This window comes from Geotrypetes seraphini, chromosome 1 (assembly GCF_902459505.1).
Source record: "Geotrypetes seraphini chromosome 1, aGeoSer1.1, whole genome shotgun sequence".
In the NCBI taxonomy this organism is placed as follows: Eukaryota; Metazoa; Chordata; class Amphibia; order Gymnophiona; family Dermophiidae; genus Geotrypetes; species Geotrypetes seraphini.
In genome coordinates, this window is record NC_047084.1 from 245,801,064 (window position 1) to 245,827,469 (window position 26,406).

The 26,406-nt window shown below is 45.2% G+C and overlaps 1 protein-coding gene across 1 annotated transcript; it reads right to left on the minus strand.

Annotated features, from left to right (window-relative positions):
* Positions 1 to 3,010: 3,010 nt before the first annotated feature.
* Positions 3,011 to 24,803, minus strand: CLRN2 (clarin 2). Its single transcript, XM_033962491.1, has 3 exons — positions 24,551 to 24,803; positions 6,808 to 6,987; positions 3,011 to 3,373 (listed from the first exon to the last, which is right to left on the minus strand). Exons 1-3 carry the CDS (start codon positions 24,801 to 24,803, stop codon positions 3,108 to 3,110), a joined length of 699 nt encoding a protein of 232 aa, XP_033818382.1. The 3' UTR covers positions 3,011 to 3,107.
* Between the last annotated feature and the right edge of the window lie 1,603 nt (positions 24,804 to 26,406).

Consider the following 26,406-nt stretch of genomic DNA (forward strand, 5'->3'; position numbering starts at 1 on the left):
CCCTTATAAATTACTAATCCCTTACACAACGAATAGAACACTAAGATCTACTGAACAACATTTGTTAACAATTCCATCTCTTAAAATCATAAATACACGACGCCAATACATTTTTTCTGTTACTGCACCCCAAACCTGGAATTCCTTACCCTACCATTTGAGACAAGAAACCAACCTAGAAAAATTTAAAAGTAATCTGAAATCTTTTTTATTTATTGATGCCTTTATAAGTCAACAATAATTTCATTATAAAATAATTCCAAGACTTTGTTCTTTTCCCTGCCTCATGTACTTTCCCTAAATGTTTTCCCCATCTTTATATTATAATGTAACTTCTAGCCCTTCTCTTTCCTAAGTGTTTCCATTATTGTCAAACTTGTCAGTAGTTTAGTCAACATTCTTTAATGTATTACTTTTTAAATTGTAATTTTATTATGTACATCGCTTTGAATTAAGATAAAGCGATTAATCAAATCTGAATAAACTTGAACTTGAAACTTGATCCCTCCTTCCTATGTCCCCTCACTGCCTTCCAGCCTTTGTCCAACCCCCTCCCAAAAAGTCTGCCGGCCTACCTCCCCCAAAGCCAGCCTTCCCCAAAGCCAGCCTGCCTGCCTACCTCCCCCAGAGCCAGCCTTCCTGCCTCCCCCAGAGCCAGCCTGCCTGTCTCCCCCAAAGTCAGCCAATCTGCCTGCCTACCTCCTCCAGAGCCAGCCAGCCTGCCTGCCTACCTTCCCCAGAGCCTGCCTGCCTGCCTCCCCCAAAGCCAGCCTGCCTACCTCCCCCAAAGCCTGCCTACCTCCCTCCCTCCCCCAGAGCCAGCCAGCCTGCCTGCCTACCTCCCCCAGAGCCTGCCTGCCTGCCTACCTCCCCCAAAGCCTGCCTACCTACCTCCCTCCCCCAGAGCCAACCAGCCAGCCTGCCTACCTCCTCCCCCCCCTACCGCGGAAAACAAAAGCCTCCCTCTAGGCCCGATTTAAACTTCCCTCTGGTACACCGCCGCTGCTCCTCTGCTGCCACTACTCGCACCCGGAAGCCTTCTTCCCGACGTCAATTCTGACGTCGGAGAGGACGTTCCGGGCCAGCCAGGCAGCGATTGGCTGGCCCGGAATGTCCTCTCCGAAGTCAGAATTGATGTCGGGAAGAAGGCTTCTGAGTGTGAGTAGTGGGAGCAGAGGAGCAGCGGCGGTGGACCTAAATCAGGCCTGGAGGGAGGCTTTTTTTTTTTTTTTTTTGGTGCGGCAGGGGAGGGACAGGAAGCGATCGCCTGTCCCGTTGTCCCCGCGCACAGCTTCGGGGCGCTGTCCCTGAAAACGGGACATTTTGGCATCCCGAAGCTGTGTGTGGGGACAACGGGACAGGGGATCTGAAAACGGGACTGTTCCGTTCAAAACGGGACATATGGTCACCTTAAGTATGCACAATTCAGTGACTAGGCCTGTTTATAGACTACATGGCAAGACTTGCAAAATGGTTACATTAATAAATTTAATTGAATCTGATACCTATTCTGATTTCCCAATCTCACCACTGCAGGACTCCAGAAGACTTTACATTTTTGTACAAATCCCTACCAGCTTCTCCTAGTATTTTTTTCCCCCAGTGTGGATTGGCTCTGCATGTTCAAAGACTATTCAGTGACTTTTAAATCAGCTGCCAGAGATCCTTTACTGTATCTTTATTCTGGGAGCATGGGAAGAGCAGAATGTAAAGTTTTAGCTATGGACTCCAAATGTTTGTGTAGCCTCTGCTTCACCAATTGGAGCAGGGGTCTCAAAGTCCCTCCTTGAGGGCCACAATCCAGTCGGGTTTCAGGATTTCCCCAATGAATATGCATGAGCTCTATGTGCATGCACTGCTTTCAATGCATATTCATTGGGAAAATTCTGAAAACCTGACTGGATTGTGGCCCTCAAGGAAGGACTTTGAGATCCCTGAATTGGAGGGACTAGCTACACAGTCTTTAACTTGTTAATTACAAATGACTTTTTTACTTATATTGCAACAACATTGTTCTTTGAATATCTTTTTTTTTACACAGTGAGCTCACTTACTCACAGGTTAACAGTACTACCACAGATTCCTCCTACAGAGATTCCTCATTAGCTCCAGGGGTGCTAGCCTGGATCCAGTGGTTGTTGAAATAATGCCATGTACTTTAGTATTAGTGAGCAGAGACTGTCTAGAGACTCTTTTGCGTGTTGATTGTACAGCACTGTGTGCACTTTTCAGCGCTATAGAAATTATGAATAGTTGTGGTACTAGTAGACTAGCTGAGCTATTTTCTGCTAATGTGGACTGCTACTGTAACTTGTTTACATTCTTGATCAGGAGTTCTCAAACCAGTCCTTGGAACACACCCAGCCAATCAGGTTTTCAGGATATCCACAATAAATATGCATGAACTAAATCTGATTACACTGCCTCCATTCTATGCATATTCATTGTGGGCATCCTGAAAAGCTGATTGGCTAGATGTGTCTGAAGTACTGTGCTGAGAACCTTCATAAGAACATAAGAATAGCCTTACTGGGTCAGACCAATGGTCCATCAAGCACAGTGGTGCGTTCTCACAGTGGCCAATCCAGGTAATTGGAACCTGGACAAAACCCAAGGAATAGCAATATTTCATGCTACCGATACAGGACAAGCAGTGTCTTTCTCAATAACAGACTATGGACTTTTCCTCCAGGAACTTGTCCAAAACCTTTCTTAAAACCCTCGATCTAGATTACTCTCCAGTTTTGATAAAATACTCTTGTTCTGAAAGATCCATAAAGATCTTTTGTATGTATGTTATCCTGTAACCTGTTCTGAGTTCATTGGAAAAATGGGATAGAAATCAAATTAAATAAATAAGTCAGATAACTGATTTGTTTTGTTTTGCATTATCTATTGTGAGTTCACAACACCAAAGCCTCAGTTGTTTAAAGGTGTACACTTCTACACAGAGGATAGCATTGCTGATCCTTTTAGTTGGCTTCTGGTGACCAGGACCGAATGATTTGATATAACCAACTCCAGATCAACAGGCTTAATAAACAATTCCTGCAAGCAAACAGTCACTTCCTGCAAACCATATTTGCATTAAAAAAAAAGATCCATTATTAATACATGATGTCCTCTGCTGTAACATTTGCCTCTTCTGTTTTGGTCTTAAATTTAGGAAGATGAATTGTGCTTGCTGCCATTAGTAACATATTCAGAGCAGGAGTCCCAGCGCTTGCCACACAGAGCCAAAATGAGAATTCATATTGCTCTTCCAGAATGACAAACTTAAAGACATGTTCCCGAAAATTAGCCACTCTTTCAGTGAGGCGATGCAGTTTAACAGCAGCGATAAAGCTAGTGACTCCCAACACTGCAAAGAACCCTGCAACAAAATTAAAAACAAGTGTCTGAGTTTCTGGATAATTGCTTGTGAAGATGAAGAAATTATATGTCCTGCCACATGAAATATGCTCTTATGTCCCATCTCATGCATTACACTGTTTCCATCATCAAAAATCAATTTACATTTGAAGATTGAGATACTAAATTATAAGAATTTTTCCCAAAGCATGTTACATGAGAAAGTGATTAAAGGCAGCTCATCAGAGTGCACAAGCATTTATATTTTCTGCTAGATAAACACAAGAATTGCCTTACTGGGTCCACCAGGCCCAGTATTCTGTTTTCAGCAGTGGCTAAGCCAAGTCGCAAGTATCCGGAGAAACCCAAAGAATGTATAGATTCCTTGCTGCTTATACCCATGGCCCTAGGCAAACCTTCAGTTTTGAGTCAACCCCCTCCAACCCATCTCCCAAATAACTTTCAGGGTCCTAGCCTTTCCCTACCCCCACGTTTTGATAATTAAACTGCTCCAGCATCACTCTCTCAGAACATTCTTGTAAAAATGCATATTAGCAAAACAATGCAAAAATGCTGAACAATGCAAAAAGGAATTTGGTGCCTAAATTTACTTGCATAGTAGACAGCCAGGCAGAAAAGACCACAGGACATTCTAATATGAGCACAACATGAGAAATTTACCTCTCTCCAAAAGAATCAAAATGAATGTGAACAGTGAAAGCTGCTGTTAATGAATTGCCAAAATACCAAGAGTAGCCCATCTCAAAGTTGGAGATTTACCATTTTTATGCTGGATTGAAGGCCAATAGGTAAGATTTTTCTCATGAGCCCCAGGCAGATCTAACCAGTTCTGGCATATGTACATTATAAAAACTAACACATAATCAATAAATAGAACATACAATTCATTTTTCTACCTTGTTGTCTGGTCATTTTATCTTTCTAATCATGTTGGTCCTAGTCTGTAGTTTCCACCTTCCTGTGTCTTCTCTTAACTCTTTTGCCAGGGTCTCCTGATCCATCTAGCATTTCTTCTCTGTCCATATCCATCATTTAACTCCCCACTATCTTTCTGCCATGTTAAGCATCTTTTCTCTCTGTATCTTTATTCTTGCCTTGTCCAGCAGCACTCCTTTGTGTTCCTATCCCCCTCCCTATATCTAGCATTGTATCTCTATGTTCCTATCCCTTCTCGTGTTCATCTTCTCTCCTTATTCCTCCTTCCCTCCAGCATCTATTCTCTCTCTCCTCCATTCCATGCAGTATCTACTCTTCTTACTCTTACTATCCATCATCTGCTCTCCTTCTCTCATCCTTCCATCCAGGGGCTGTCCTCTTTCTCTTTTTCCTTCTATTCCACCTGTAACAGGGTATGCATCCTGTCCCAGGAACATAAGAATCAGGGGTCTCCTTGTCCACTTGCAGAGTAGCCCCTGAGAAAAAGAATGTAATTGAGGGAATTGCAATCCTGCCATGGGGAGGTTCTTAGTCAGTGTAGAAAGATGAGGAGAGTGGTGGTAGGGCCTAGATATCCCCTATCTTTCCAGATGGGGATGCCTTGGTCAGGGTGATCACTGATAAAAGAAATCCCAGAATGGAAAAGTGAATTGATTTGCATCTGAAGGAGCTAATTTGCATATATGCTTACTGCAGAGATGAAAGGACTGGGAAAACCCCAGAAAAAGGGGGGGGGGGGAAGAGAGTCCCCTCTTCCTGGACTCTAAGGAGTCTTGAACTGAACTGAGATTTACTAACCCTAAAGAATAGGGGAGACCCTATTCAAGACTCTCCAGAGAAAAGAGCACAGTACATACTCCTGAGAAATTGGGATTCTAGAGTCACCTGCAGGAAAAAAAATGTTGGTATAAGCCTACCTGCTGGTAAGTCCTTAAACCAATACTGACTGACACTGACAGGGGGACCAGTGCAGTAGAGAACCAGACCAGTGCTGACAGGGGGCCTAGTGGTGGGAAGGTCCACAGAGATCTGTGCACCAGCAGAGCAAGGATACTCCAGAGTATCCAGACTATGTAAAAGGACCAAAGCTTGGCCTATGTCTTTGGATAGGCAGCAGAAGAAGAGAGAGCCAGCTGAACAGGGGCTGTTCTCCCTGGAAAAGCGGAGACTCAGAGGAGATATGATAGAGACCTTCAAGATCCTGAGGGGCATCGAAAAGGTTGACAAGGACAGATTTTTCAATTTAAAAGAAACCACAAGAACAAGGGGACACTCGATGAAATTGAAGGGGGACAGGTTTAGAACAAACGCAAGGAAATTCTTTTTCACACAGAGGGTGGTGGACACATGGAACACCCTTCCGGAGGCCGTGATAGGAAATAGCACAGTAAAGGGTTTCAAGGAAGACCTGGATAGGTTCCTGGAGGACAAAGGGATTGAGAGTACAGATAAGAGCAGTGGAAGGTTTAGAGATAAGTGTAGAGGTAGGTATAAAATTAGTCAGGGACCGCTGCTCAGGCAATATGCCTGATGGGCCGCCGCGTGAGCAGACCGCTGGGCGGGATGGACCTCTGGTCTGCCCCGGCGGAGGCGACTACTTATGTTCTTATGTTCTTAACTAAAGTGTCTGAAAGGACTGGGACATTCATCAATGAAACCACATCACCTCTGCCAGGGTCAGAGCATAGAGGGACAGGATGGGGCAAACTTTGTCCCTTTGTCATTCTTGAGATCTGGGTTTGATTCCCGGGTGTGGTCTTTTGTTTCTCAGGCCAGCTAGGGCTGGTGATTTTGGAGCATTGTAAGCAGCTCTAGTGACTGGATACACTTAAATTGCTCAAAGGTATCTGAGCTGGAGAGAATTTTTAGAAACTTTTTTATTTTATTTGTAGCTTTAACAGTCAACTGAATTGAAAAGTAGTAGTAACTGAATTATTTTAAAAATGCTGATAACTACTGGTTTAACAGTTATACAAAGAAATCATTAAGACAGAGTCCTAACTTTCTGTAGTTTAGAAAAGGTCTAAAAACAGCCTTATTTGAGCACCGCTTTGCAAATTGATTAGATTAGGAGGAGGGAAGGAGCAAGACCATTTTTTTCCTATTATATCTGTTTTAGTTGATTTATCTTGAATGTATGCTTGACTATTTTTTACTTATTGTTACTATGTATATTATATAGTAAGCTGCATAGAATTGTTAGATACACAGGCTATAAATATTTAAATAAATAAATAAAATAAAAATAAATATGCTTCATAACCTGCTCCCTAGGCTGTATAGATTTAGGGCTCCTTTTACAAAGGCGCGCTAGTGGTTTAACGCGCATAATAGCATGCGCTAAACCACCAAACGCACTAGACGCTACCGCCTCCTCTTGAGCAGGTGGTAGTTTTTGGCCAGCGTGGGGGTTAGCGTGTGATGAAAAGCCACGTGCGTTAACCCCGCTAGCGTGGCTTTGTAAAAGGAGCCCTTATAGGTTAATAAGAGTTAAATTACCAGCAAGCAGGTTCCACAGGCAGACCCCAGCTGGTCCTTTAATTGCACGGTATGGGACTTTGATTATATTGTGAATACAGAATCCAAAGCTGACCAGATCAAAGGACATGGCAGTACAGAGGAAGAGAACAATTGCCATATGAAGGGCAGCATTCAGTCTTTTCACCAGATGTGGAAACACTAAGAAGGAAAAAGAAAAAATCCAGTTATTTTGTTGTGCTTTTTCTGCATTTTATGAAGTGTGCATGTTTGCCTGCTCCAAGCTGATACGGTTGCAGAGCTTCCAAGTTACCCAGTTCCAGGAGGGATATTTTAAGCCAGTCCTGGAATTCTGTCATCCTCATCCTGGTACATTAAGGTTCCTGGAACATTTATTTCATTGGGTAGAATCAGGGATTACAAGAACCATACTGCTTTGGAATGTAAGGTTAAAACCAGAACTGCCCAAAAAAGTCTTTGCAGATTTGCTGTTAGTGGGAAAAATGATTGACTGTCATATGTGCAAGGATTTTGGGAATAGGACTGTTAAAGAGCTTCCAAGATACCCAGTTCCATGAGGAAGACTTTTTGGCCAGTTCTGGTTTGCAACTTAATCTCAATGCAGTGTGATATTTGTAGTGCCTGATTTTACCCTTTGAAGTCAGTGCTGCAGGTCCTATAATGTATCATGATTGGACTGTCAAAATCCAGGACAGGCCTAAAATCTCTCATCTTCTGGAACTGAGTTAGTTCATAGTTCTGCTAGTGATTACAGGAATTTGTTCTTACTATACATCTTGCAAAACTGCCACAGAACAAATGCTTGTTGAACTTCTATCCAAATAAAATGTTATTGAAAGCTCATTAACCCCCCCCTATTTTTTTTACAAATACGTGCTAGCGGCTGCTGCTGCAGTAACTGCCCCGAAGCCCATAGGGATTTAAAGGGCTTTGGGGCTTTTGTGGCACGGCAGCTGCTAGCATGGCTTTGTAAAAGGGGGAGGTGGATAAATAACTATGGAGCTCTTTTATTAAATCTTATTGTGCACTAATGGAATTAGCATACACTAGTTGGGCTGTCCAAAGAAAAATAAAGTTGAAAAAACTTCAAATTGAAGTTTTTCCCATGAATTTGATTGTACTTGATCAGAAAATAATTTTTAAAAATTGTTTAAAGCCCATCCTGGGGTCACTCAAAGCTACTGATTACATAAAACTCCATTTTTCTTAAAATGTACTATTAGTTTTGATTAATGAAGCAAATTTCTTGCTATAACTTTTATGATTTTACACTTGGCAATGATACATTTATAAAAAGACATTTTATGCAAAAAAATGTAGCAGTGTTTTATTAACCCCCCCTTTACAAAAATTGTGGTAGCTAAGCTTCTTAGCATTTAGAGTGCGCTAATTCTATTAGCATAGAAACATGATGGCAGATAAAGGCCAAATGGCCCATTTGCAGTAACCATTATCTCTTCCTCTCTCTAAGAGATCCCATGTGCCTATCCCATGCTTTCTTGAATTCAGACACAGTCTCTGTCTCCACCACCTCTTCCAGAAGACTGTTCCACGCATCTACCACTCTTTCTGTAAAAAAAATTATATCCTTAGATTACTCCTGAGCCTATCACCTCTTAACTTCATCCTATGCACTCTCATTTCAGAGCTTCCTTTCAAATGAAAGAGACTTGACTCATGCACATTTACACCACACAGCTATTTACACATATCTATCATATCTTCCCTCTCCTGCCTTTCCTCCAAAGTATACATATTGAGATCTTTAATCTGTCCCCATACGCCTTATGACAAAGACCATGCACCATTTTAGTAGTCTTCCTCTGAACTGACTCCATCCATTTTATATATTTTTGAAGGTGCGGTCTCCAGAACTGTACACAATATTCTAAATGAGGTCTCACCAGAGGCATAAAGAGGCATCAATGCCTTCTTTTTCCTACTGGCCATACCTCTTCCTATGCAACCTAGCATCCTTCTAGCTTTCGCTGTCACCTTTTCAACCTGTTTGGCCACCTTAAGATCATCACATGCAATCATACCCAAGTCCTGCTCTTCTGTCATGGACATAAGTTCTTCACTCCCTAAACCAGGGATCTCAAAGTCCCCTCCTTGAGGGCCGCAATCCAGTCGGGTTTTCAGGATTTCCCCAATGAATATGCATTTAGAGAATGACACGGTGGCGGTTTACCCGCGGCTACTGCGTTTAGCCGCGGGTAACCCGCCAAAAACGGGGAATGAAAATTAGCAGCCTCTGCGGGGACGGGGACAAGGCCATCACTGCCCCGTGGAGCAGTGAATGGTCTTGTCACCACAGTGAGGCATAAAGGATAGTGCGGTCCCCGCAGCCCCCACCCGCACGTCGGCTCGATCGTTTAACCAGCTTCCTCTCTCCACCTCAACTTAGTTTGCCGGCTTTCTTTTTCGGCGTCTGGAACGCTTTCAAAAGAGCCATGCACGCAAGGCTGCTCAGTATTCAATCTTCTGCTCTGACCCAACCGGAAACAGGAAGTTGCAGCAGAGCAGAAGATTGAACTTTGAGCAGCCGCGCATGCGCGGCTCTTTGAAAGCGTGCCGGTCGCCAAAAAAGAAAACCGGCAAACTAAGGAGAGCTGGAGAGCAGTAGCGTACCAAGGGGGGGGCGGGAGGGGCGAAAAAGGTAATGGCGCCAGGCCTTGGAGCACCGAGGCAGACCGCTTCTCTCCCCTCCCAACCGAACCCCCGCTGACTCTCCTATCTCTCCCCCCCCCAAGTGAACCTTTCCGACCCTCCCAGCGAAAGCAGCAAACCTCCCTCCAGTAGCGTCGGCTTTCTCCTCCCTCTGCCGCATCACTGATGACGTCATCAGTGACGCGGCAGAGGGAGGAGAAAGCTGCAAAGGAGGTTTGCTGCTCTCGCTGGGAGGGTCAGAAAGGTTCACGGGGGGGGGAGATAGGAGGGTCAGCGGGGGTTTGGCTGGGAGGGGGGAGAAGCGGTCTGTCTCGGTGCTCCATTACCTTCTTCGGCAGCAGCAGCGTTTACAATTCGCTGCTGTTGCCGGCTTCAGGCCTTGTTTTCTGCCGGGTCCTGCCTACTTCCTGTTTTCATGAAGACAGGACCTGACAGAGAGGGCCTGAAGCGGGCAACAGCAGTGAATTGTGAATGCTGCTGCTGCCCGATGAAGTTCAGGACATCAGGACATCGGGGAAGGAGCAGGGAGAAATCGGCTGCTGGCTTGGGGGTGAGGGTAGGGAAAGAATTGTGGAAGTGGAGAAATTGGCACGATGGCTTTGTGGGGGCTAGGGGGAGAGAGAAAGAAAGGAAAAAATAAAGAGGGGGGCCAGGGGGAGAGAGAAAGAAGGGCAGAAATAAAGAGGGGTCAGGGGGAGAGAGAAAGAAAGGCAGAAAGAAAGAGGGGGTCAAGAGGGAGAGAAAGAAAGGCAGAAAGAAAGAGGAGGGCCATGGGAAGAGAGAAATAAAGGCAGAAATAAAGAGGGGGGCCAGAGGGAGAGATAAAGAAAGGCAGAAATAAAGAGGGGGTCAAGGGGGAGAGAAAGAAAGGCAGAAAAAAAGAGGAGGGCCAGGGAGAGAGAGAAATAAAGAGGGAGGCCAGGGGGAGAGAGAAAGAAAGGCAGAAATAAAGAGGGGGGCCAGGGGAGAGAGAAAGAAAGGCAGAAATAAAGAGGGGAGCTTGGGGGAGAGAGAAAGAAAGAGGGGGACGCAGGAGAAGAAAGAAGAAGGATCAGAAGAAGGACCAGAGACTCATGAAATCACCAGACAAAAAGGTAGGAAAAATGATTTTATTTTCAACTTAGTGATCAAAATGTGTCCGTTTTGAGAATTTATATCTGCTGTCTATATTTTGCACTATGGCCCCCTTTTACTAAAACGCAGTGGCGTACCTAGGGTATGTGGCACCCAGGGCCCATCATTTTTTGACACCCCCCCCAAGTAAAAAAAATTTTTTTTTTTTTTTTTGCAATAACCAAGAAATGGAATAAATGGTCAGAATAGAAACAGGCAGTGAAAATTTTCTTTTATTGAACCTCATATATGTAACCATTATTCCAAACATAACATAACATAAATTATGTCTAAATTGTCATGACATTAGAAGTACATATGGAGTAGTTGCAGGTGATGCTTGGGACAGTTCTGATTGTGTTAGTTCGGTTTTATGTGTTTTTTGAATAGAAGGGTTTTTATTTCTTTTTGAAGGTTTTGCAGTCTGTGGTTGATATCAATTGGTTGTAGAGTTGGGGGTCGAGTGTTGCAGCTCGAATGGCTAGGAGGTTGTCGAACAGTTTTTTTCTTTTGACGTTTTTGGTTGGAGGGTGTGTGAATGGTGCACAAGTTCTCCTATGTCTGTTTGAAGTGGATTGAATTATTTAGCTGAAGAAATTAGTTACCCCCCATTCCACACACATTAATTCTCTTCCATTTTTGTTCCCATTATAAAAAACACTGATAAGTTCCCAGAAAAAAAATACATTAAAATAAGAAGTGAAAACAAAGGCCCCTACAGATGAGAACATAACATAAGAATAGCCTAACTGGGTCAGACCAATGGTCCATCATGCCCAGTAGCCCATTCTCATGGTAGCCAATCCAGGACACTAATACCTGGTCAAAACCCAAAGAGTAGCAACATTCCATGCTACCGATCCAGGGCAAGCAGACACTTCCCCCATGTCTTAATAACAGATTATGGACTTTTCCTCCAGGAATTTGTCCAAATCTTTCTTAAAACCAGCTACACTATCTGCTTTTACCATAACTTCTGGCCACTTCATTTTTAAGTTTAGATCTTTCCTTTCAAACAGAGACCTTGCTAGATGTCAAATACAGCACAAGGTAACTTCACATGGACTTAGCTGTGCAGGAAATGTGAATCTCCTCATACACCCACCATATAGTGCAAAAATGTGCAAAGGTCTGTTTTTTTCTTTCGATCACTACATAGCCTAATGCCACACAAGCAGCGCTGTTACAAACATATTCTGTAGGTCAATGCTAAGGATAACAAAGTTTCCTTCCTTGGACCAGAAGGAGATAAACCACTGGAAGAGATCCCAACACAACACCCAAAGACCCACTCAGTGTGTGAATCAGTTGAGTGGAGTGGACTAACTGGGGGGTGGAAATGGGCCCGGAGTTTGCTCAGCAGAATTTCCCAGACCACCTCTTCCTCTCAACACATTGACACGCTGCCACCATCACCACTAGGAACACCTCACTGGGTAGGCCAGCTATGCTATAAACTTTATAAAACACATTATTATATTTTCTTATAAAGCAAATATTTTAACTGACCTCTCTGACATCCTCAGCCTTTCCATTCACAAAAATAGAAGGAAGAAAAGTTCCCATTTCCTGCTGTCTCATGTCCCCGGCCTATACAATATTTTTTTTTCTGCAGACCCTTCAAAAGTCTGACCAAATCCTCGTTTCACTTGCATTATAAAGTACTGAGGATGCCATCTCTCCCCAATCCCAGGTCCTAAAGTCTAAGACAGTAGCGCAAACTAATGCTGCCAGATACAGGAAAAAAAAATTTTGATTCGATTCAGCCCTATTGAATTGGTTTTTCAATTCGATTTTCCTGCCCAGTTGGGTGATTTTTTTCAAAACTCCTGGTGGGTTTTATAGCTTTTTCACCCCCTTTGGCTTCTCCTAACCACACTGGCGCTGTGGTGTAAATAAAATAAAGAAACAAAAAGGACTTTTCCTCTTTCTGTTAAATCCTAGCTCACGTTTGCAGTCCAACACCAGCTCTGGCAGGATACACATTTCAAATCTGACATGTTATAATCACAAAACAGAAAATAAAATTAATTTTTCTACCTTTTGTTGTCTGGTTATATTTCAAATCTTGTTGGTCCAAGGCTCTGGTTTTCTTCTGATAACTTGCTTGCCAGGGTCTCCTTCTTTCTGCATGCTAACCATCCATCTGCCAACTCTGTCCTCCCTTTCCATTTCCCTTCCCTTCCCAGGAAGTCTGGTATCTTTCCTTTTTTTCATCTCCCTCCACAGATCCACCTTTTCTTAAATACCCTTTCATCCGGCATCTCTCCCTCCTTCCCCACCATCCCAGAGTCCACCATCTCTCCGTTTCTTTTCCTAATTACCCTCCTATCCAGTATCTCTATCCCTCCTCCACACCATCCCTTGTGTCCAATTTCTCTCCCTTTCTGTTCCTTCCCTCCCTAAATCCCATGGTCCATCATCTCTCTCCCTCTCCTCTATTTTCAGACCCATTATTTCTTCCCCCCCCCCAAAGTTTGGCATATGCATGTCTCTTTGAACACCCCCTTCCCTCCGTGTACTTCTAAATCATGGTCCCCCCGAAAGGCCTGTCCCCCCTTAAAGGTCTGCCTGTCCCACCTTGAAGGCCTGCACCCCCCTTGAAGGCCTGTCCCTTCCCCTTGTAGGCCTGTCCCCCCCTTGAAGGCCTGCCTGCCTGTCCCCCCCTTGAAGGTCTGCACCCCCCGAAGGCCTGCACCCCCCCCCGAAGGCCTGTCCCCCACTTGAAGGCCTGTCCCACCCCCTTGTTGCTTCTCCCCCCCCTTGTAGGCCTGTCCCCCCTTGAAGGCCTGCCTGCCTGCCTTTCCCCCCTTGAAGGCCTGTCCCCCCTTGAAGGCCTGCACCCCCTTGAAGGCCTGCCCCACCCCCCTCGAAGGCCTGCACTCCCTTGAAGGTCTGCACCCCCCCCCGAAGGCCTGTCCCCCACTTGAAGGCTTGTACCACCCCCTTGTAGCTTCTCCCCCCCTTGTAGGCCTGCCTGCCTGCCTTTCCCCCCCCTTGAAGGCCTGCACCCCCTTGAAGGACTGCACCCCCCCCCCGAAGGCCTGCACTCCCTTGAAGGTCTGCACCCCCCCGAAGGCCTGTCCCCCCCTTGAAGGCCTGTCCCACCCCCTTGTAGGCCTGTCCCCCCCTTGTAGGCCTGTCCCCCCTTTAAGGCCTGCCTGCCTGCCTTCCCCCCCCCTTGAAGGCCTGTCTCCCCCTTGAAGGCCTGCACCCCCCTTGAAGGCCTGCACCCCCCCTTGAAGGCCTGTCCCCCCCCCTTGTAGGCCTGTCCCCCCCTTGTAGGCCTGTCCCCCCCCTTGTAGGCCTGTCCCCCCCCCCCTTGTAGGCCTGTCCCCCCCTTGAAGGCCTGCCTGCCTTTCCCCCCTTGAAGGCCTGTTCCCCCCCTTGAAGGCCTGCACCCCCTTGAAGGTCTGCACCCCCCCAAAGGCCTACACCCCCCCCGAAGGCCTGCACCCCCCTGAAGGCCTGCCTGCCCCCCTTGAAGGCCTGCACCCCTTGAAGGTCTGCACCCCCCCCCCCCGAAGGCCTGTCCCCCCTTGAAGGCCTGCCTGCCTGCCTGTCACCCCCTCCCCCTTGAAAGCCTGCTTGCCTGCCCGCCCGCCCCACCCTGAAGGCCTGATGCCCCGACCCACCCCGAAGGACCGCTCGCCCCCCTGGGCTCCCCGCACCACCTATGAACAGCCGCAGCAGGATCGCGAAGTCAGCGTCAGCGATCCCTGCGCTGCTTCCTGCACCACGGTCCCGCCCCCTCCTCTGACGTCAGAGGAGGGGCGGGATCGCGGCGCAGGAAGCAGCGCAGGGATGCTGACGCTGACTTCGCGATCCTGCTGCGGGCTGCTTCACAGGTGGTGCAGGAAGGTCAGTGGGGCGAGCGGTCCTTCGGGGGGGGCGGGGGACTGAACGGCAAGGCCGGGAACACCCCCTTAGGGCTGGTACCCGGGGCGGCCCGCCCCCCCGCCCCCCCCTAGGTACGCCACTGCTAAAACGCAATAGCGGTTTTAAGCGCAGGGAGCCTATGAGCGTCGAGAGCAGCGTGGGGCATTTAGCGCAGCTCCCTGCGCTATAAACCGCTATCACAGTTTAGTAAAAAGGGAGGGGGAATATTTGTCTATTTTTGTATAGTTGTTACTGAGGTGACATTGCATAAAGTCATCTGCCTTGACCTCTTTGAAAACCCGCGGAATATAAATGATAATTAACATTTTCTCTGCGTATAGCGTGCTTTGTGTTTTTAAAATTTTATTGTTGGTAGATCATTTTGACTTGGCCACAAAGGTAAGAGGGAGGGAGGGGAGCTGCTGAAAGACATCTAGTAATCCTTGCAGGCTTGACTGTGCAGGGAATTATTTTTATAAAATCATGTTTTGTTATGTGACTGGCATTATCTAGACTTTAATTTCTATGAATGAATAGAATGAAAATGATATAAAATTACTTGCTTGCGGGGACCACGTGTTCCGGCTCACACAAGGAAGGAGGGGGTGAAAGGGAAAAAGTTTCTCTTCCTTGGAAATAGATTCTGAAGTGACCTCATCAAAGAAGACCAGCACCAAATGTACAAGAAATCCCTTAAACAATGTCAAAAAAGCCCTTGAGACTCCATTATTGAAGGAATCAACTTGAAATCACAGAAGAGACAGGAAAAGGTTAAATGCCTCATGGAATCCTCAGCCACAACACAAACCAAATTGTGAATGAAATCAGAGCAGACAGTAAGAATTATAAAATTGATGTCATTATCCATCTGGAAAAAAAGGCGTACTAGAAATAATGCCTCAGCAATACAATTTTCAGAAGTTCTATTTGCTCATGGTAAGGGAGAAGAGAGACTGCTAGTGATGGTGGGGGACTGATAGAAGATATGAAAGAAGGGTGGTAGAAAGGAACAGATGGTAAAGGAGGGAGGGAAGGATGGTGGTGGAAAGGAATAGAACAGACATTGAAAGAGGGTAGAGAGGAACAGACCCTGAAAGGAAATGTGGAAGGCAGAGTGGGGAGAAGATGCTGGAAGGGAAGAAGACAGATGCCAGACTATGGGGGAGCGGAGGGAAGAAGATGGGTGCTAGATGGGGACGGTGACGGGGCGGTGAATGGGATGGCAGTGGCGGTGACGGGGCGGTGAAAGGGATGGCGGTGACGGTGACGGGGCGGTGAAGGGAACGGCGGTGACGGGGCAGTGCAGAGGATGGTGGGCCGGGGACGGTGCAGTGACAGGGACAAATTTTTTCCCCGTGTCATTCTCTATATGCATTGAAAGCAGTGCATGCACATAGATCTCATGCATATTCATTGGGGAAATCCTGAAAACCCGACTGGATTGTGGCCCTCAAGGAGGGACTTTGAGATCCCTGCGGCCTAAACTGTATCATTCCTTCAGGTTTTTGAATCCCAAATCCATAACCTTGCATTTCATAGCATTAAATTTAGCTGCCAAATTTCAAACCATTCTTCAAGCTTCACTAGGTCTTTCTTCATGTTATTCATACCTTCTGGGTAAAAATAGGAATAAGTGCTGGAGTACCTGACCATCCTGGGGATTTGAACCCAGCTTGTGGTAAGCTTCAGTAAAAGGGTCCCTATAGTGCCTATGCATTAAGGGCATTTTGCATGCACTAAAAATAGTGTGCCATGTGGTAAGACCTTAGAGTACATGCTAAGAAGGGCATCTAACACATGCAATGAAATACGCACCTACTTGCATGCCCTTAGTAACACATTGGTAAGAATTTTCCCATAACCTATTAGGGAATTGTATTGCATAGGCACCTACAAGGGGGTGCTGAAAAGTTCTCAGTCCAACCAAGAAGAGAATGACTTGGATATGGTTCAAATAATGATCTGAAACAATGTCAAAACATAGAATTTCATTTCTGCAAATTGGCACTTAACAAAATAAGATCACACTCTTTTCAGCTACAGTGGCAAAATAACACTTAGAATTTAGGAAATTAATTGGTTGGCTTAAGAACTTTTCAGCATCCCCTCTTATGTTTTACTTTTGCTTGTTTGTTTTTATGCTATGGTTTTCATGTGTTCTGGATATTTTTATTTTTTTAAATTAAGTAAAGTCCTTAGATGCAGCAATGATTTTCTCCATTTCCATTTCTACCTGTAGAAAGATGAGAGGATATTCTAGAGCAATGCTCTCAAACTCAAACCCTTTGCAGGGCCACATTTGGGATTTGTAGGTACTTGGAGGGCCTCAGAAAAAAAATAGTTAATGTCTTATTAAAGAAATGACAACTTTACATGAGGTAAAACTCGTTGTTTATAAATCTTTCCTTAATTGCTTCTGATCATTTCAGCTATACACAGCTGAAAGAAGTGCAACATGCAGAAAAAGCACAGTTACTTACCGTAACAGGTGTTATCCAGGGACAGCAGGCAGATATTCTTGACTGATGGGTGATGGCACCGATGGAGCCCCGGTACGGACAATTTTAGAGTGATTGCACTCTAAGAACTTGGAAAGTTCTAGCAGGCCGCACCGCGCACGCGCGAGTGCCTTCCCGCCCGACGGAGGCGCGCGGTCCCCAGTTAGGATAAGCCCGCTAAGAAGCCAACCCGGGGAGGTGGGTGGGATGCAAGAATATCTGCCTACTGTCCCTGGATAACACTTGTTACGGTAAGTAACTGTGCTTTATCCCAGGACAAGCAGGCAGCATATTCTTGACTGATGGGTGACCTCCAAGCTAACAAAAAGAGGGATGGAGGGAAAGTTGGCCATTAGGAAAACAAATTTTGCAAAACAGATTGGCCGAAGTGTCCATCCCGTCTGGAAAAAGCATCCAGACAATAATGAGATGTAAAAGTATGAACTGAGGACCAAGTAGCAGCCTTGCAGATTTCCTCAATAGGAATTGAATGGAGGAAAGCTACAGATGCTGCCATAGCTCGAACTCTATGGGCCGTGACAGAACCTTCCAGTGTCAGTCCGGACTGAGCATAACAGAATGAAATGCACGCTGCAAGCCAATTGGACAACGTACGTTTAGAAACGGGGCATCCCAATTTATTCGGATCAAAGGACAGGAAGAGTTGTGGAGTTGATCTGTGGGGCTTAGTACGGTCTAAATAGAAAGCTAAAGCCCGTTTACAGTCCAAAGTATGTAAAGCCTGTTCTCCAGAATGAGAATGAGGTTTCGGAAAGAATACAGGCAGAACAATCGATTGGTTGAGATGAAACTCAGAGACAACCTTAGGGAGAAACTTTGGATGTGTACGCAGAACCACCTTGTCGTGATGAAAGACTGTGAAAGGTGGATCAGCAACTAGTGCATGCAGCTCACTGACCCTCCTGGCAGAGGTAAGAGCAATAAGGAAGACCACTTTCCAAGTGAGAAACTTGAAAGGAGCTGTAGCCAAAGGTTCAAATGGAGGCTTCATTAAGGCGGAAAGAACCACATTGAGATCCCAGACTACAGGAGGGGGCTTAAGAGGTGGTTTCACATTGAAAAGACCTCGCATGAATCTGGAAACCAAAGGATGAGCTGAGAGAAGTTTCCCATGAACTGGCTCATGAAAAGCAGAAATAGCACTGGGATATAACCATACCAGGATACAACCTGATTAGACAAGATAGAGAGGGTAAGTTAGGTGGTGGGGTAGCACTTTATATCAAAGAGAACATTAAGACAACCAGGATCACAGATGTCAAGTATACTGGGGAATCCATCTGGGTAAACTTGGCCAGAGGTGGAGAAAAATGCCTGTACCTTGGTGTGGTATACAGACCTCCGAGACAATCGGAGGAAAAGGACGCAGAATTAATTGAAGACATTGAGAATATTACCTTACGGGGGGGATGCTGTTCTATTAGGAGACTTCAACATGCCTGATGTAGACTGGAACACACTATCAGCGACAGCTTGTGATAGCAGAAGGATATTAACATCCATGAAGGGAGTACGGCTCAAACAAATGGTACTAGAGCCCATTAGGGCCCAGGCCATCCTGGACCTGGTACTTACGAATGGGGAAAGCGTCTCGGACGTCTCAGTGGGAGAGACGCTAGCCACCAGTGACCATAACATGGTATGGTTTAACCTTAAGAAAGGCTTCCCTAGATTACAAACAAAAATAAGAGTACTCAATTTCAGGGGCACGGACTTCGCACGCATGGGAGATTTCATCTACCAAACGCTGCAGGTTCAAGAAGTAACTGATAATGTGGAAGCTATGTGGACAACCTTGAAATCGATCCTTCATGAGGCAACTATCCGCTACATAAAATCGGTAACCAAACAACAAAGAAAAAGGAAACCCCAATGGTTCACAGATGAGGTATCATACTTCGTCAAGGAGAAGAAAAGAGCATTTCTATCATACAAACGCATGGGGGAAAAAGAAGCAAACATTGAGTACAGGACAAAGTCTGCAGCGGTCAAAACAGCAGTCAGGGAGGCCAAACTTCGTATGGAAGAAACTCTAGCGAAGAACATCAAGAAAGGGGACAAATCCTTCTTCAGATACGTTAGCGACAGGAAAAAGAACACAAACGGGATAGTACGCCTTAGAACGCCAGACGGGAATTATGTGGAAACTGACTCCGATAAAGCCAAACTACTGAATGATTACTTCTGTTCAGTCTTTACCTGCAAGGCACCAGGGCACGGGCCTCGGCTGGATGCAAAGCAAAGCATGGATGACCCATTTCAGGAGTTTGAGTTCACACCAGCTGATGTTTACAGAGAACTGTCAAGACTCAAGGTGAACAAAGCCATGGGACCGGACAATCTGCACCCAAGAGTGCTCAGAGAGCTATGCGATGTTTTGGCGGAACCGTTAGCCATGCTCTTCAATCTCTCTCTAAGATCGGGGAGGGTCCCCCTGGACTGGAAAACTGCCAATGTTGTTCCTCTGCACAAAAAGGGTTGCAGAGCGGAGGCTGCGAATTACAGACCAGTAAGTCTCACATCAATAGTGTGTAAACTCATGGAAACTCTACTTAAAGGGAAATTAGACATGATATTGGATGAGGGGAATCTGAGGGATCCCTGTCAACATGGATTTACTAGGGGCAGGTCATGCCAGTCCAATCTCATCAGCTTCTTTGATTGAGTGACAGGAAAGCTAGACTCGGGAGAGTCTCTGGACATAGTATACTTGGATTTCAGTAAAGCTTTTGACAGTGTCCCACACCGTAGACTATTAAACAAGATGAAATCGATGGGGTTAGGTGAGAAACTAACTGCATGGGTCAACGATTGGCTAAGTGGAAGACTTCAGAGAGTGGTGGTCAATGGCACCCTCTCTGAGACATGGCTCAGTCCTGGGATCATCCCTTTTTAACATATTCATAAGGGACTTGACCCGAGGGCTTTAGGGAAAAATAGCGCTGTTTGCCGACGCCGCCAAACTGTGTAATATAGTAGGTGAAAGCGATCTCACGGATGGTATGGTGCAGGATGTGATCAAGTTGGAAAACTGGTCCTCAACATGGCAGCTGGGCTTCAACGCAAAGAAGTGTAAGGTGATGCATCTCGGCAGCAGAAATCCATGCAGAACATACACCTTGAATGGAGAAACACTAGCTACGACCTCAGAAGAACGGGACTTGGGAGTAATCATCAGTGCAGACATGAAGGCTGCCAAACAGGTAGAGAAGGCCTCATCCAAGGCAAGGCGGATGATGGGATGTATCAATAGAAGCTTTGTCAGCCGTAAACCTGAAGTCATAATGCCACTGTACAGAGCTATGGTGAGACCTCATCTGGAGTACTGTGTGCAATTCTGGAGGCCACATTACCGTAAAGATGTACTTCGAGTTGAGTCGGTCCAGCGAATGGCCACTAGGATGGTCTCCGGACTCAAGGGTCTCTCATACGAGGAAAGACTGGGCAAGTTGCAGCTCTACTCTCTAGAGGAGCGCAGGGAGAGGTTTGAGACATTTAAGTACGTCACGGGTCGTGTCGAGGTGGAAAATGACATATTCTTTCCTAAGGGACCTTCAGTCACAAGGTGGCACCCGCTCAAACTCAGAGGAGGGAGATTTGGTGGTGACACCAGGAAGTATTTCTTTACAGAAAGGGTGGTGGATCACTGGAACAAACTACCGGTGCAGGTGATCAAGGCCACTAGCGTGCTCGACTTTAAGAATAAATGGGACATCCACGTGGGATCTCTACGTGGGTCGAGAAGCACTCTGACTTAATGGGGTGGGACAGTAGAGTGGGCAGACTTGATGGGCTACAGCCCTTTTCTGCCGTCATCTTTCTATGTTTCTATGATGGAAGTAGACTTGAGACCAGAGTCAGACAAAGAAAGAAGATAATCTAACAAGGTCTCCACTGCAAGGGAAGTGGGATCATGATGATGAAGAAGACACCAAGAAGAAAACCATGTCCACTTCTGATGGTAACATTGCAGAGTGGCCGGTTTCCTGGAAGCATTCAGAATAGAACGAACGGGCTGAGACAGAAGAGGATCAGTTGAAGTCAGCCTGAGAGATACCAAGCTGTCAGGTGCAGAGACTGGAGGTTGGGATGCAGAAGGGTCTCCTGATGCTGTGTAAGCAGAGAAGGAGACAGTGGAAGAAGAATAGGCTCCCTGGAACTGAGTTGAAGTAGAAGGGAGAACCAATGTTGCCTGGGCCACCGTGGAGCAATTAGAATCATGGTGGCTTGTTCCCTCTTGAGCTTGAACAAGGTTTATAACATGAGAGGCAGAGGAGGGAAAGCATACAGGAACAGATTGGACCAATCCAGAAGAAATGCATCCGCCGCCAGACGGTGAGGAGAGTAGAGTCTGGAGCAGAAGTGGGGCAGCTGATGATTGTGAGGAGCTGCAAAGAGGTCTATCTGAGGAGTGCCCCATTGAGCGAAAATGGACTGGAGAGTCAAAGGATTGAGAGTCCATTCGTGGGGCTGGAGAATTCTGCTGAGATTGTCCGCTAAGGAATTCTGCTCTCCCTGAATGTAGACAGCCCTCAGGAATAATTGGTGATCTGTCGCCCAAGACCAAATCTTTTGGGCTTCTTGACACAAAAGGCGAGAGCCTGTCCCACCCTGTTTGTTGATGTAGTACATTGCAACTTGATTGTCTGTGCAAAGTAGCAGAACTTGAGGAAAGAGAAGATGTTGGAAAGCCTTGAGGGCATAAAACATCGCCCGGAGTTCCAGGAAATTGATGTGATGTTTCTTCTCTTGAGCCGTCCAAAGGCCCTGAGTTTGAAACTCGTTCAAGTGAGCCCCCCAGGCATAAGGGGAGGCGTCTGTGGTGATTATGAGTTGATGAGGAGGTAGATGGAACAGAAGACCTCTGGAGAGATTGGAAGATATCAACCACCATTGTAGAGATTGACGAACATATGATGTCACAAATATGTGTCGTGAGCAAGGATCCGTCGCTTGGGACCACTGGGTAGCTAGGGTCCATTGAGGAGTGCGCAGGTGAAGACGTGCGAAGGGGGTGACATGAACTGTCGAGGCCATGTGACCCAAGAGTATCATCATTTGCTTGGCAGAGATGGAGCGTTGTGGAAGCACCTGCTGGCATAGAGATTGAAGAGTCTGAAGACGGTTGGACGGCAAGAATGCTCTCATGAGGACTGTGTCCAGGACCGCTCCTATGAACTGAAGTCTCTGAGTAGGGATGAGATGGGATTTGGGTAGATTGATCTCGAACCCCAGAAGTTGTAGAAAAAGGATGGTCTGGTTGGTGGCAAGGAGCACTGCCTGAGAAGAAGTGGCTTTGATTAACCAGTCGTCCAGGTAAGGAAAGACCTGAAGATGATGAGAGCGTAGAAAAGCAGCCACCACAATGAGACATTTGGTGAACACTCTGGGAGAAGAGGCCAGGCCGAAGGGTAACACCTTGTACTTGTAATGACAGTGATTGATCATGAAGCGGAGATACTGTCTGGAGGCTAGATTGACCGGTATGTGAGTGTATGCCTCTTTGAGATCGAGGGAGCATAGCCAGTCGCCTTGATTGAGAAGAGGGTAAAGAGTGGCCAGAGAAAGCATTCTGAATTTTTCTTTGACCAAGCATTTGTTGAGATCGCGAAGATCTAAAATGGGTCTGAGATCTCCTGTTTTTTTGGGGACCAGAAAGTAACAGGAGCAGAATCCCTGCCCCTTCTGATCCAGAGGAACTTCCTCTATGGTGTTCAGAAGAAGGAGGGATTGAACTTCTTGTAGAAGAAGGGAGGACTGAGGAGTGTTCAAAGCTGACTCTCTTGGCAGACTTTGGGCAGGAAGAGTCTGAAAGTTGAGAGAGTAGCCATGGCGGATGATGTTGAGGACCCACTGGTCCGAGGTGATGATCTCCCAACGGCTGAGGTACAGAGAAAGGCGTCCTCCTATGGGTTGAGGAAGATGGGCAGATGGTAAAACACTGGCTATGCCCTGGAGAACGAAGTCAAAAGGGTTGCGTGGACTTCTGTGGTGGAGGAGGTTTCACCTGTTGCTGCTGTTGCGTCCGAGGGGGTTGCCTTTGTTGTTGACGCTGACGCCTAGGCTGCTGAGGAACTTGTGGTAAGGGTCTAGCCACATAACGCCGCTGATAGGCCGATTGCTGACGAAAAGGGCGGACAGGTAGAGTCTTCTTTTTGGTTTTAAGAAGAGTGTCCCATCGAGTCTCATGTGCAGACAACTTTTGTGTGGTGGAGTCCATGGAATCACCAAAAAGTTCATCCCCTAAGCATGGAGCATTAGCCAGGCGATCTTGATGGTTGACATCAAGCTCCGATACCCTGAGCCAGGCAAGACGACGCATGGCAACAGTCATGACCGTGGCTCTAGAGGTAAGTTCGAAGGTGTCATAGATAGAACGGACCATGAACTTTCGAAGCTGGAGAAGAGAGGAAGAACATTGGCGAAAAGCAGATCTCTTGCGGTCAGGGAGGTATTTCTCAAAAGAAGCCAGATTCTGAATGAGATGCTTTAAATAAAAGGAGAAATGAAAAGCATAATTCCCTGACCGGTTAGCCAACATAGCATTTTGGTATAACCGCTTACCAAATTTGTCCATGGCCTTCCCTTCTCTGCCAGGAGGGACTGAGGCGTACACACTAGCTCCCGCAGACTTTTTTAGAGTAGATTCCACCAATAGAGACTCGTGTGGAAGCTGCGGTTTATCAAAGCCAGGTATGGGGATGACCTTGTATAAGGAGTCCAATTTACGAGGAGCTCCTGGAATAGTCAAAGGAGTCTCAAGATTTTTATAAAAGGTTTCCCTCATAATATCATGGAGGGGTAATTTGAGAAAGAAAAGAAGAAAGGCACAGGGGCAGGGAGAGACACAGAAAGACAGACAGACAAAGGGGGCTAGGGAGAGAGACAGACAGAAAAAAAGACAGCGGGAGGGAAAGAGAGAGACAGAAATAAAGACAGACAGACATATATTCTAGCACCCATTAATGTAACGGGCTAAAATACTAGTATACTTTTTAAAGTGGTACTGAGAGAAAATTGATGCATGTGCATGGATTATAAATTGATTTTATTATTCTGTGTTTATACATTGATTTATGATTATTTTAGGAATGCAAACTACTTAATATTTTTTTTACATGTGGTATATTAAATAAAGAGAAAATAGGGGTAAAAAGCTTTTGTTATTTTGCTGGACTGTACCCTTACCATTATACTTAAGATGGAAAGGGAAGTAGCTATCTGGGAGTCTGAGCATGTTAAATAATTCAGGTCCCCAGAGCATCAACACTTCAGCACTAGTGCTACTTCAGTAACACAGCATCACCTTGAAGTATTTTCAGCCATCTTTGAGGGAATAGGGGCTGGAGGTCCTAAATAGTAGTGGAACTTGCAGAGTAAAATAAACCAGTTAACGTTTTATTCTGGATAAAAATAATACTTTGAAAAATATTTGACATAGTGCTGTACAATGGTGATAAATTCCTGCCCCAAAGAGCTTTAGAGTCAAATGTGATGATAAAGTGATTTGCCTTAACTCACAAGGAATATCGATGGCAGGAATGGGTTTTAATGCTACATACCTGTAAACTTTGACCATCTTCCACCCAGTCCACAATGTCGTGTTTTTCCCCCTTGGAAGAGTCCATAATAAATACTGCCAATGAACTTAACAAGTTCTGGGTCTGAAGCATTGACCAGATCAACTCCTGTTTTGCAAAGTATTTTTCCCGTCATCCACTTCTGGGTTGCCATTGCAACAATGATCAGGAAGAAAGATACGACGCTTACTGCAGAAGCTATGCAAAATAAGGTCTTTTTGAAGCATCCAGGCATTTTACGGCTTTCAAGACGTCATCTTGAGATTAGCTGTGCAGCTGCAGGGCAAATGTTTTGTATTTGTCCTCACATTTCGTGGCTCAAAATCCTTTTCAGTTTTCATTGTCCTTAAAAGCAAGGTTCAATATTTCAGTAAAATTTAAACTCTCACCAATTTTGCCAATGTGAAATCCTGCAATGGTTGCTTAGGAGAACTTCACTACACCATTGTATTCTGGTGCTTGTATCTGGAGGAAGTAATCCTATCTGTATTGTACTACAGTGCTCATATTTCGTCAGATGGTTTCACTGTCCCTTCTTAAATACTCAGTTGAAAGCGATTTCTTTATTGCACACAAGATGTTTTAGATGCGGGATCCAAGAATGTATATCATAAAAATGCATTCCAAGTCGCCTTCATAGGGGTAAGGCCATAGTAATATGCTGTGTGGTATCTAAAATTTTGCTGACAAATGTCAAATGTCCTTGCTTTGCAGTTTCATCTCTCTCTCTCGCTCTCTCACTAAATGCCAGTGCTGTCAGTTTTCCAAGCTGTTCATAAGTTGTACTTTGATTCATTATTCTCTATAACTGAACATAGAAGTATGTAACTAATTTCTTTTATATAGGAAAATGTCTCAGCATAATGGAGTAAGATTATACATGAGTGGCCGGAAAAAAACAAGACCCCGGTATTTTCTTTTTTATATATATAATTCTTTATTGATTTTCAAACGTTAATAGTGCAATACAATTAATTAAAGCATAAACACTAGAGAAAATGCACTTTAAATACATAAAGAATTCAAAATACAATCATTTCCTTCCCCCTCCCCCTAATTAAAACAAGAAGTACATATATAATTCCAATAATATTGATAACTAATTATAACAAAACAATAATTGCATTCATAAGAAAACCACAATATCCCTCCCCTTCCCCCTCCCTCCACCTTGAATGTGTATATTTAAGGGGAAAACATTTATTTTCAAACTGTACAATATCTTGTTAATGGCTTCCAAATAGCTTGAAACTTTGCAAAATTCCCTGCTGCATTGCTAGTACCCTTTCCATTATATATATATATATATGAGACATAATGAATTCCACCAAAATAACCTGGAAACAAAAAAAATGACAAAAAAATTATTACTGTTATTGAACATAAGAACATAAGCAATGCCTCCGCTGGGTCAGACCTGAGGTCCATCGTGCCCAGCAGTCCGCTCATGCGGCGGCCCAACAGGTTCAGGACCTGTGCAGTAATCCTCTATCTATACCCCTCTATCCCCTTTTCCAACAGGAAATTGTCCAATTCTTTCTTGAACCCCAGTACCGTACTCTGCCCTATTACGCCCTATGGAAGCGCATTCCAGGTGTCCACCTTAAAAAATGATACTAAATGGATGGTCCTTGTTTTCAAAATAATGTCATTCGAGAAGTGACTATGAAGATCCATTTTAGCAAAATGGTGTTTAGCAAAGAAAAAGTTATAATTAAATCTTTGCAACAAAATAAGTCATATGGGTCTAGATTTAATAAATAGCACTCAAAAATTGGCACTGGGAAAAAAAAATCAATGCTTAATTCTAGTCTACAATGGACATTCGGACCCAAATT

Coding starts and splice junctions, on each gene's coding strand:
- CLRN2 (XM_033962491.1), bottom strand. CDS start 24,803: ATGCCTGGATGCTTCAAAAAGACCTTATTTTGCATAGCTTCTGCAGTA. Junction 6,988..24,550: donor AAGATGGTCAAAGTTTACAG/GTATGTAGCATT, acceptor TTTCCTTCTTAG/TGTTTCCACATCTGGTGAAA. Junction 3,374..6,807: donor CCTGTGGAACCTGCTTGCTG/GTAATTTAACTC, acceptor ATTTTGTTGCAG/GGTTCTTTGCAGTGTTGGGA.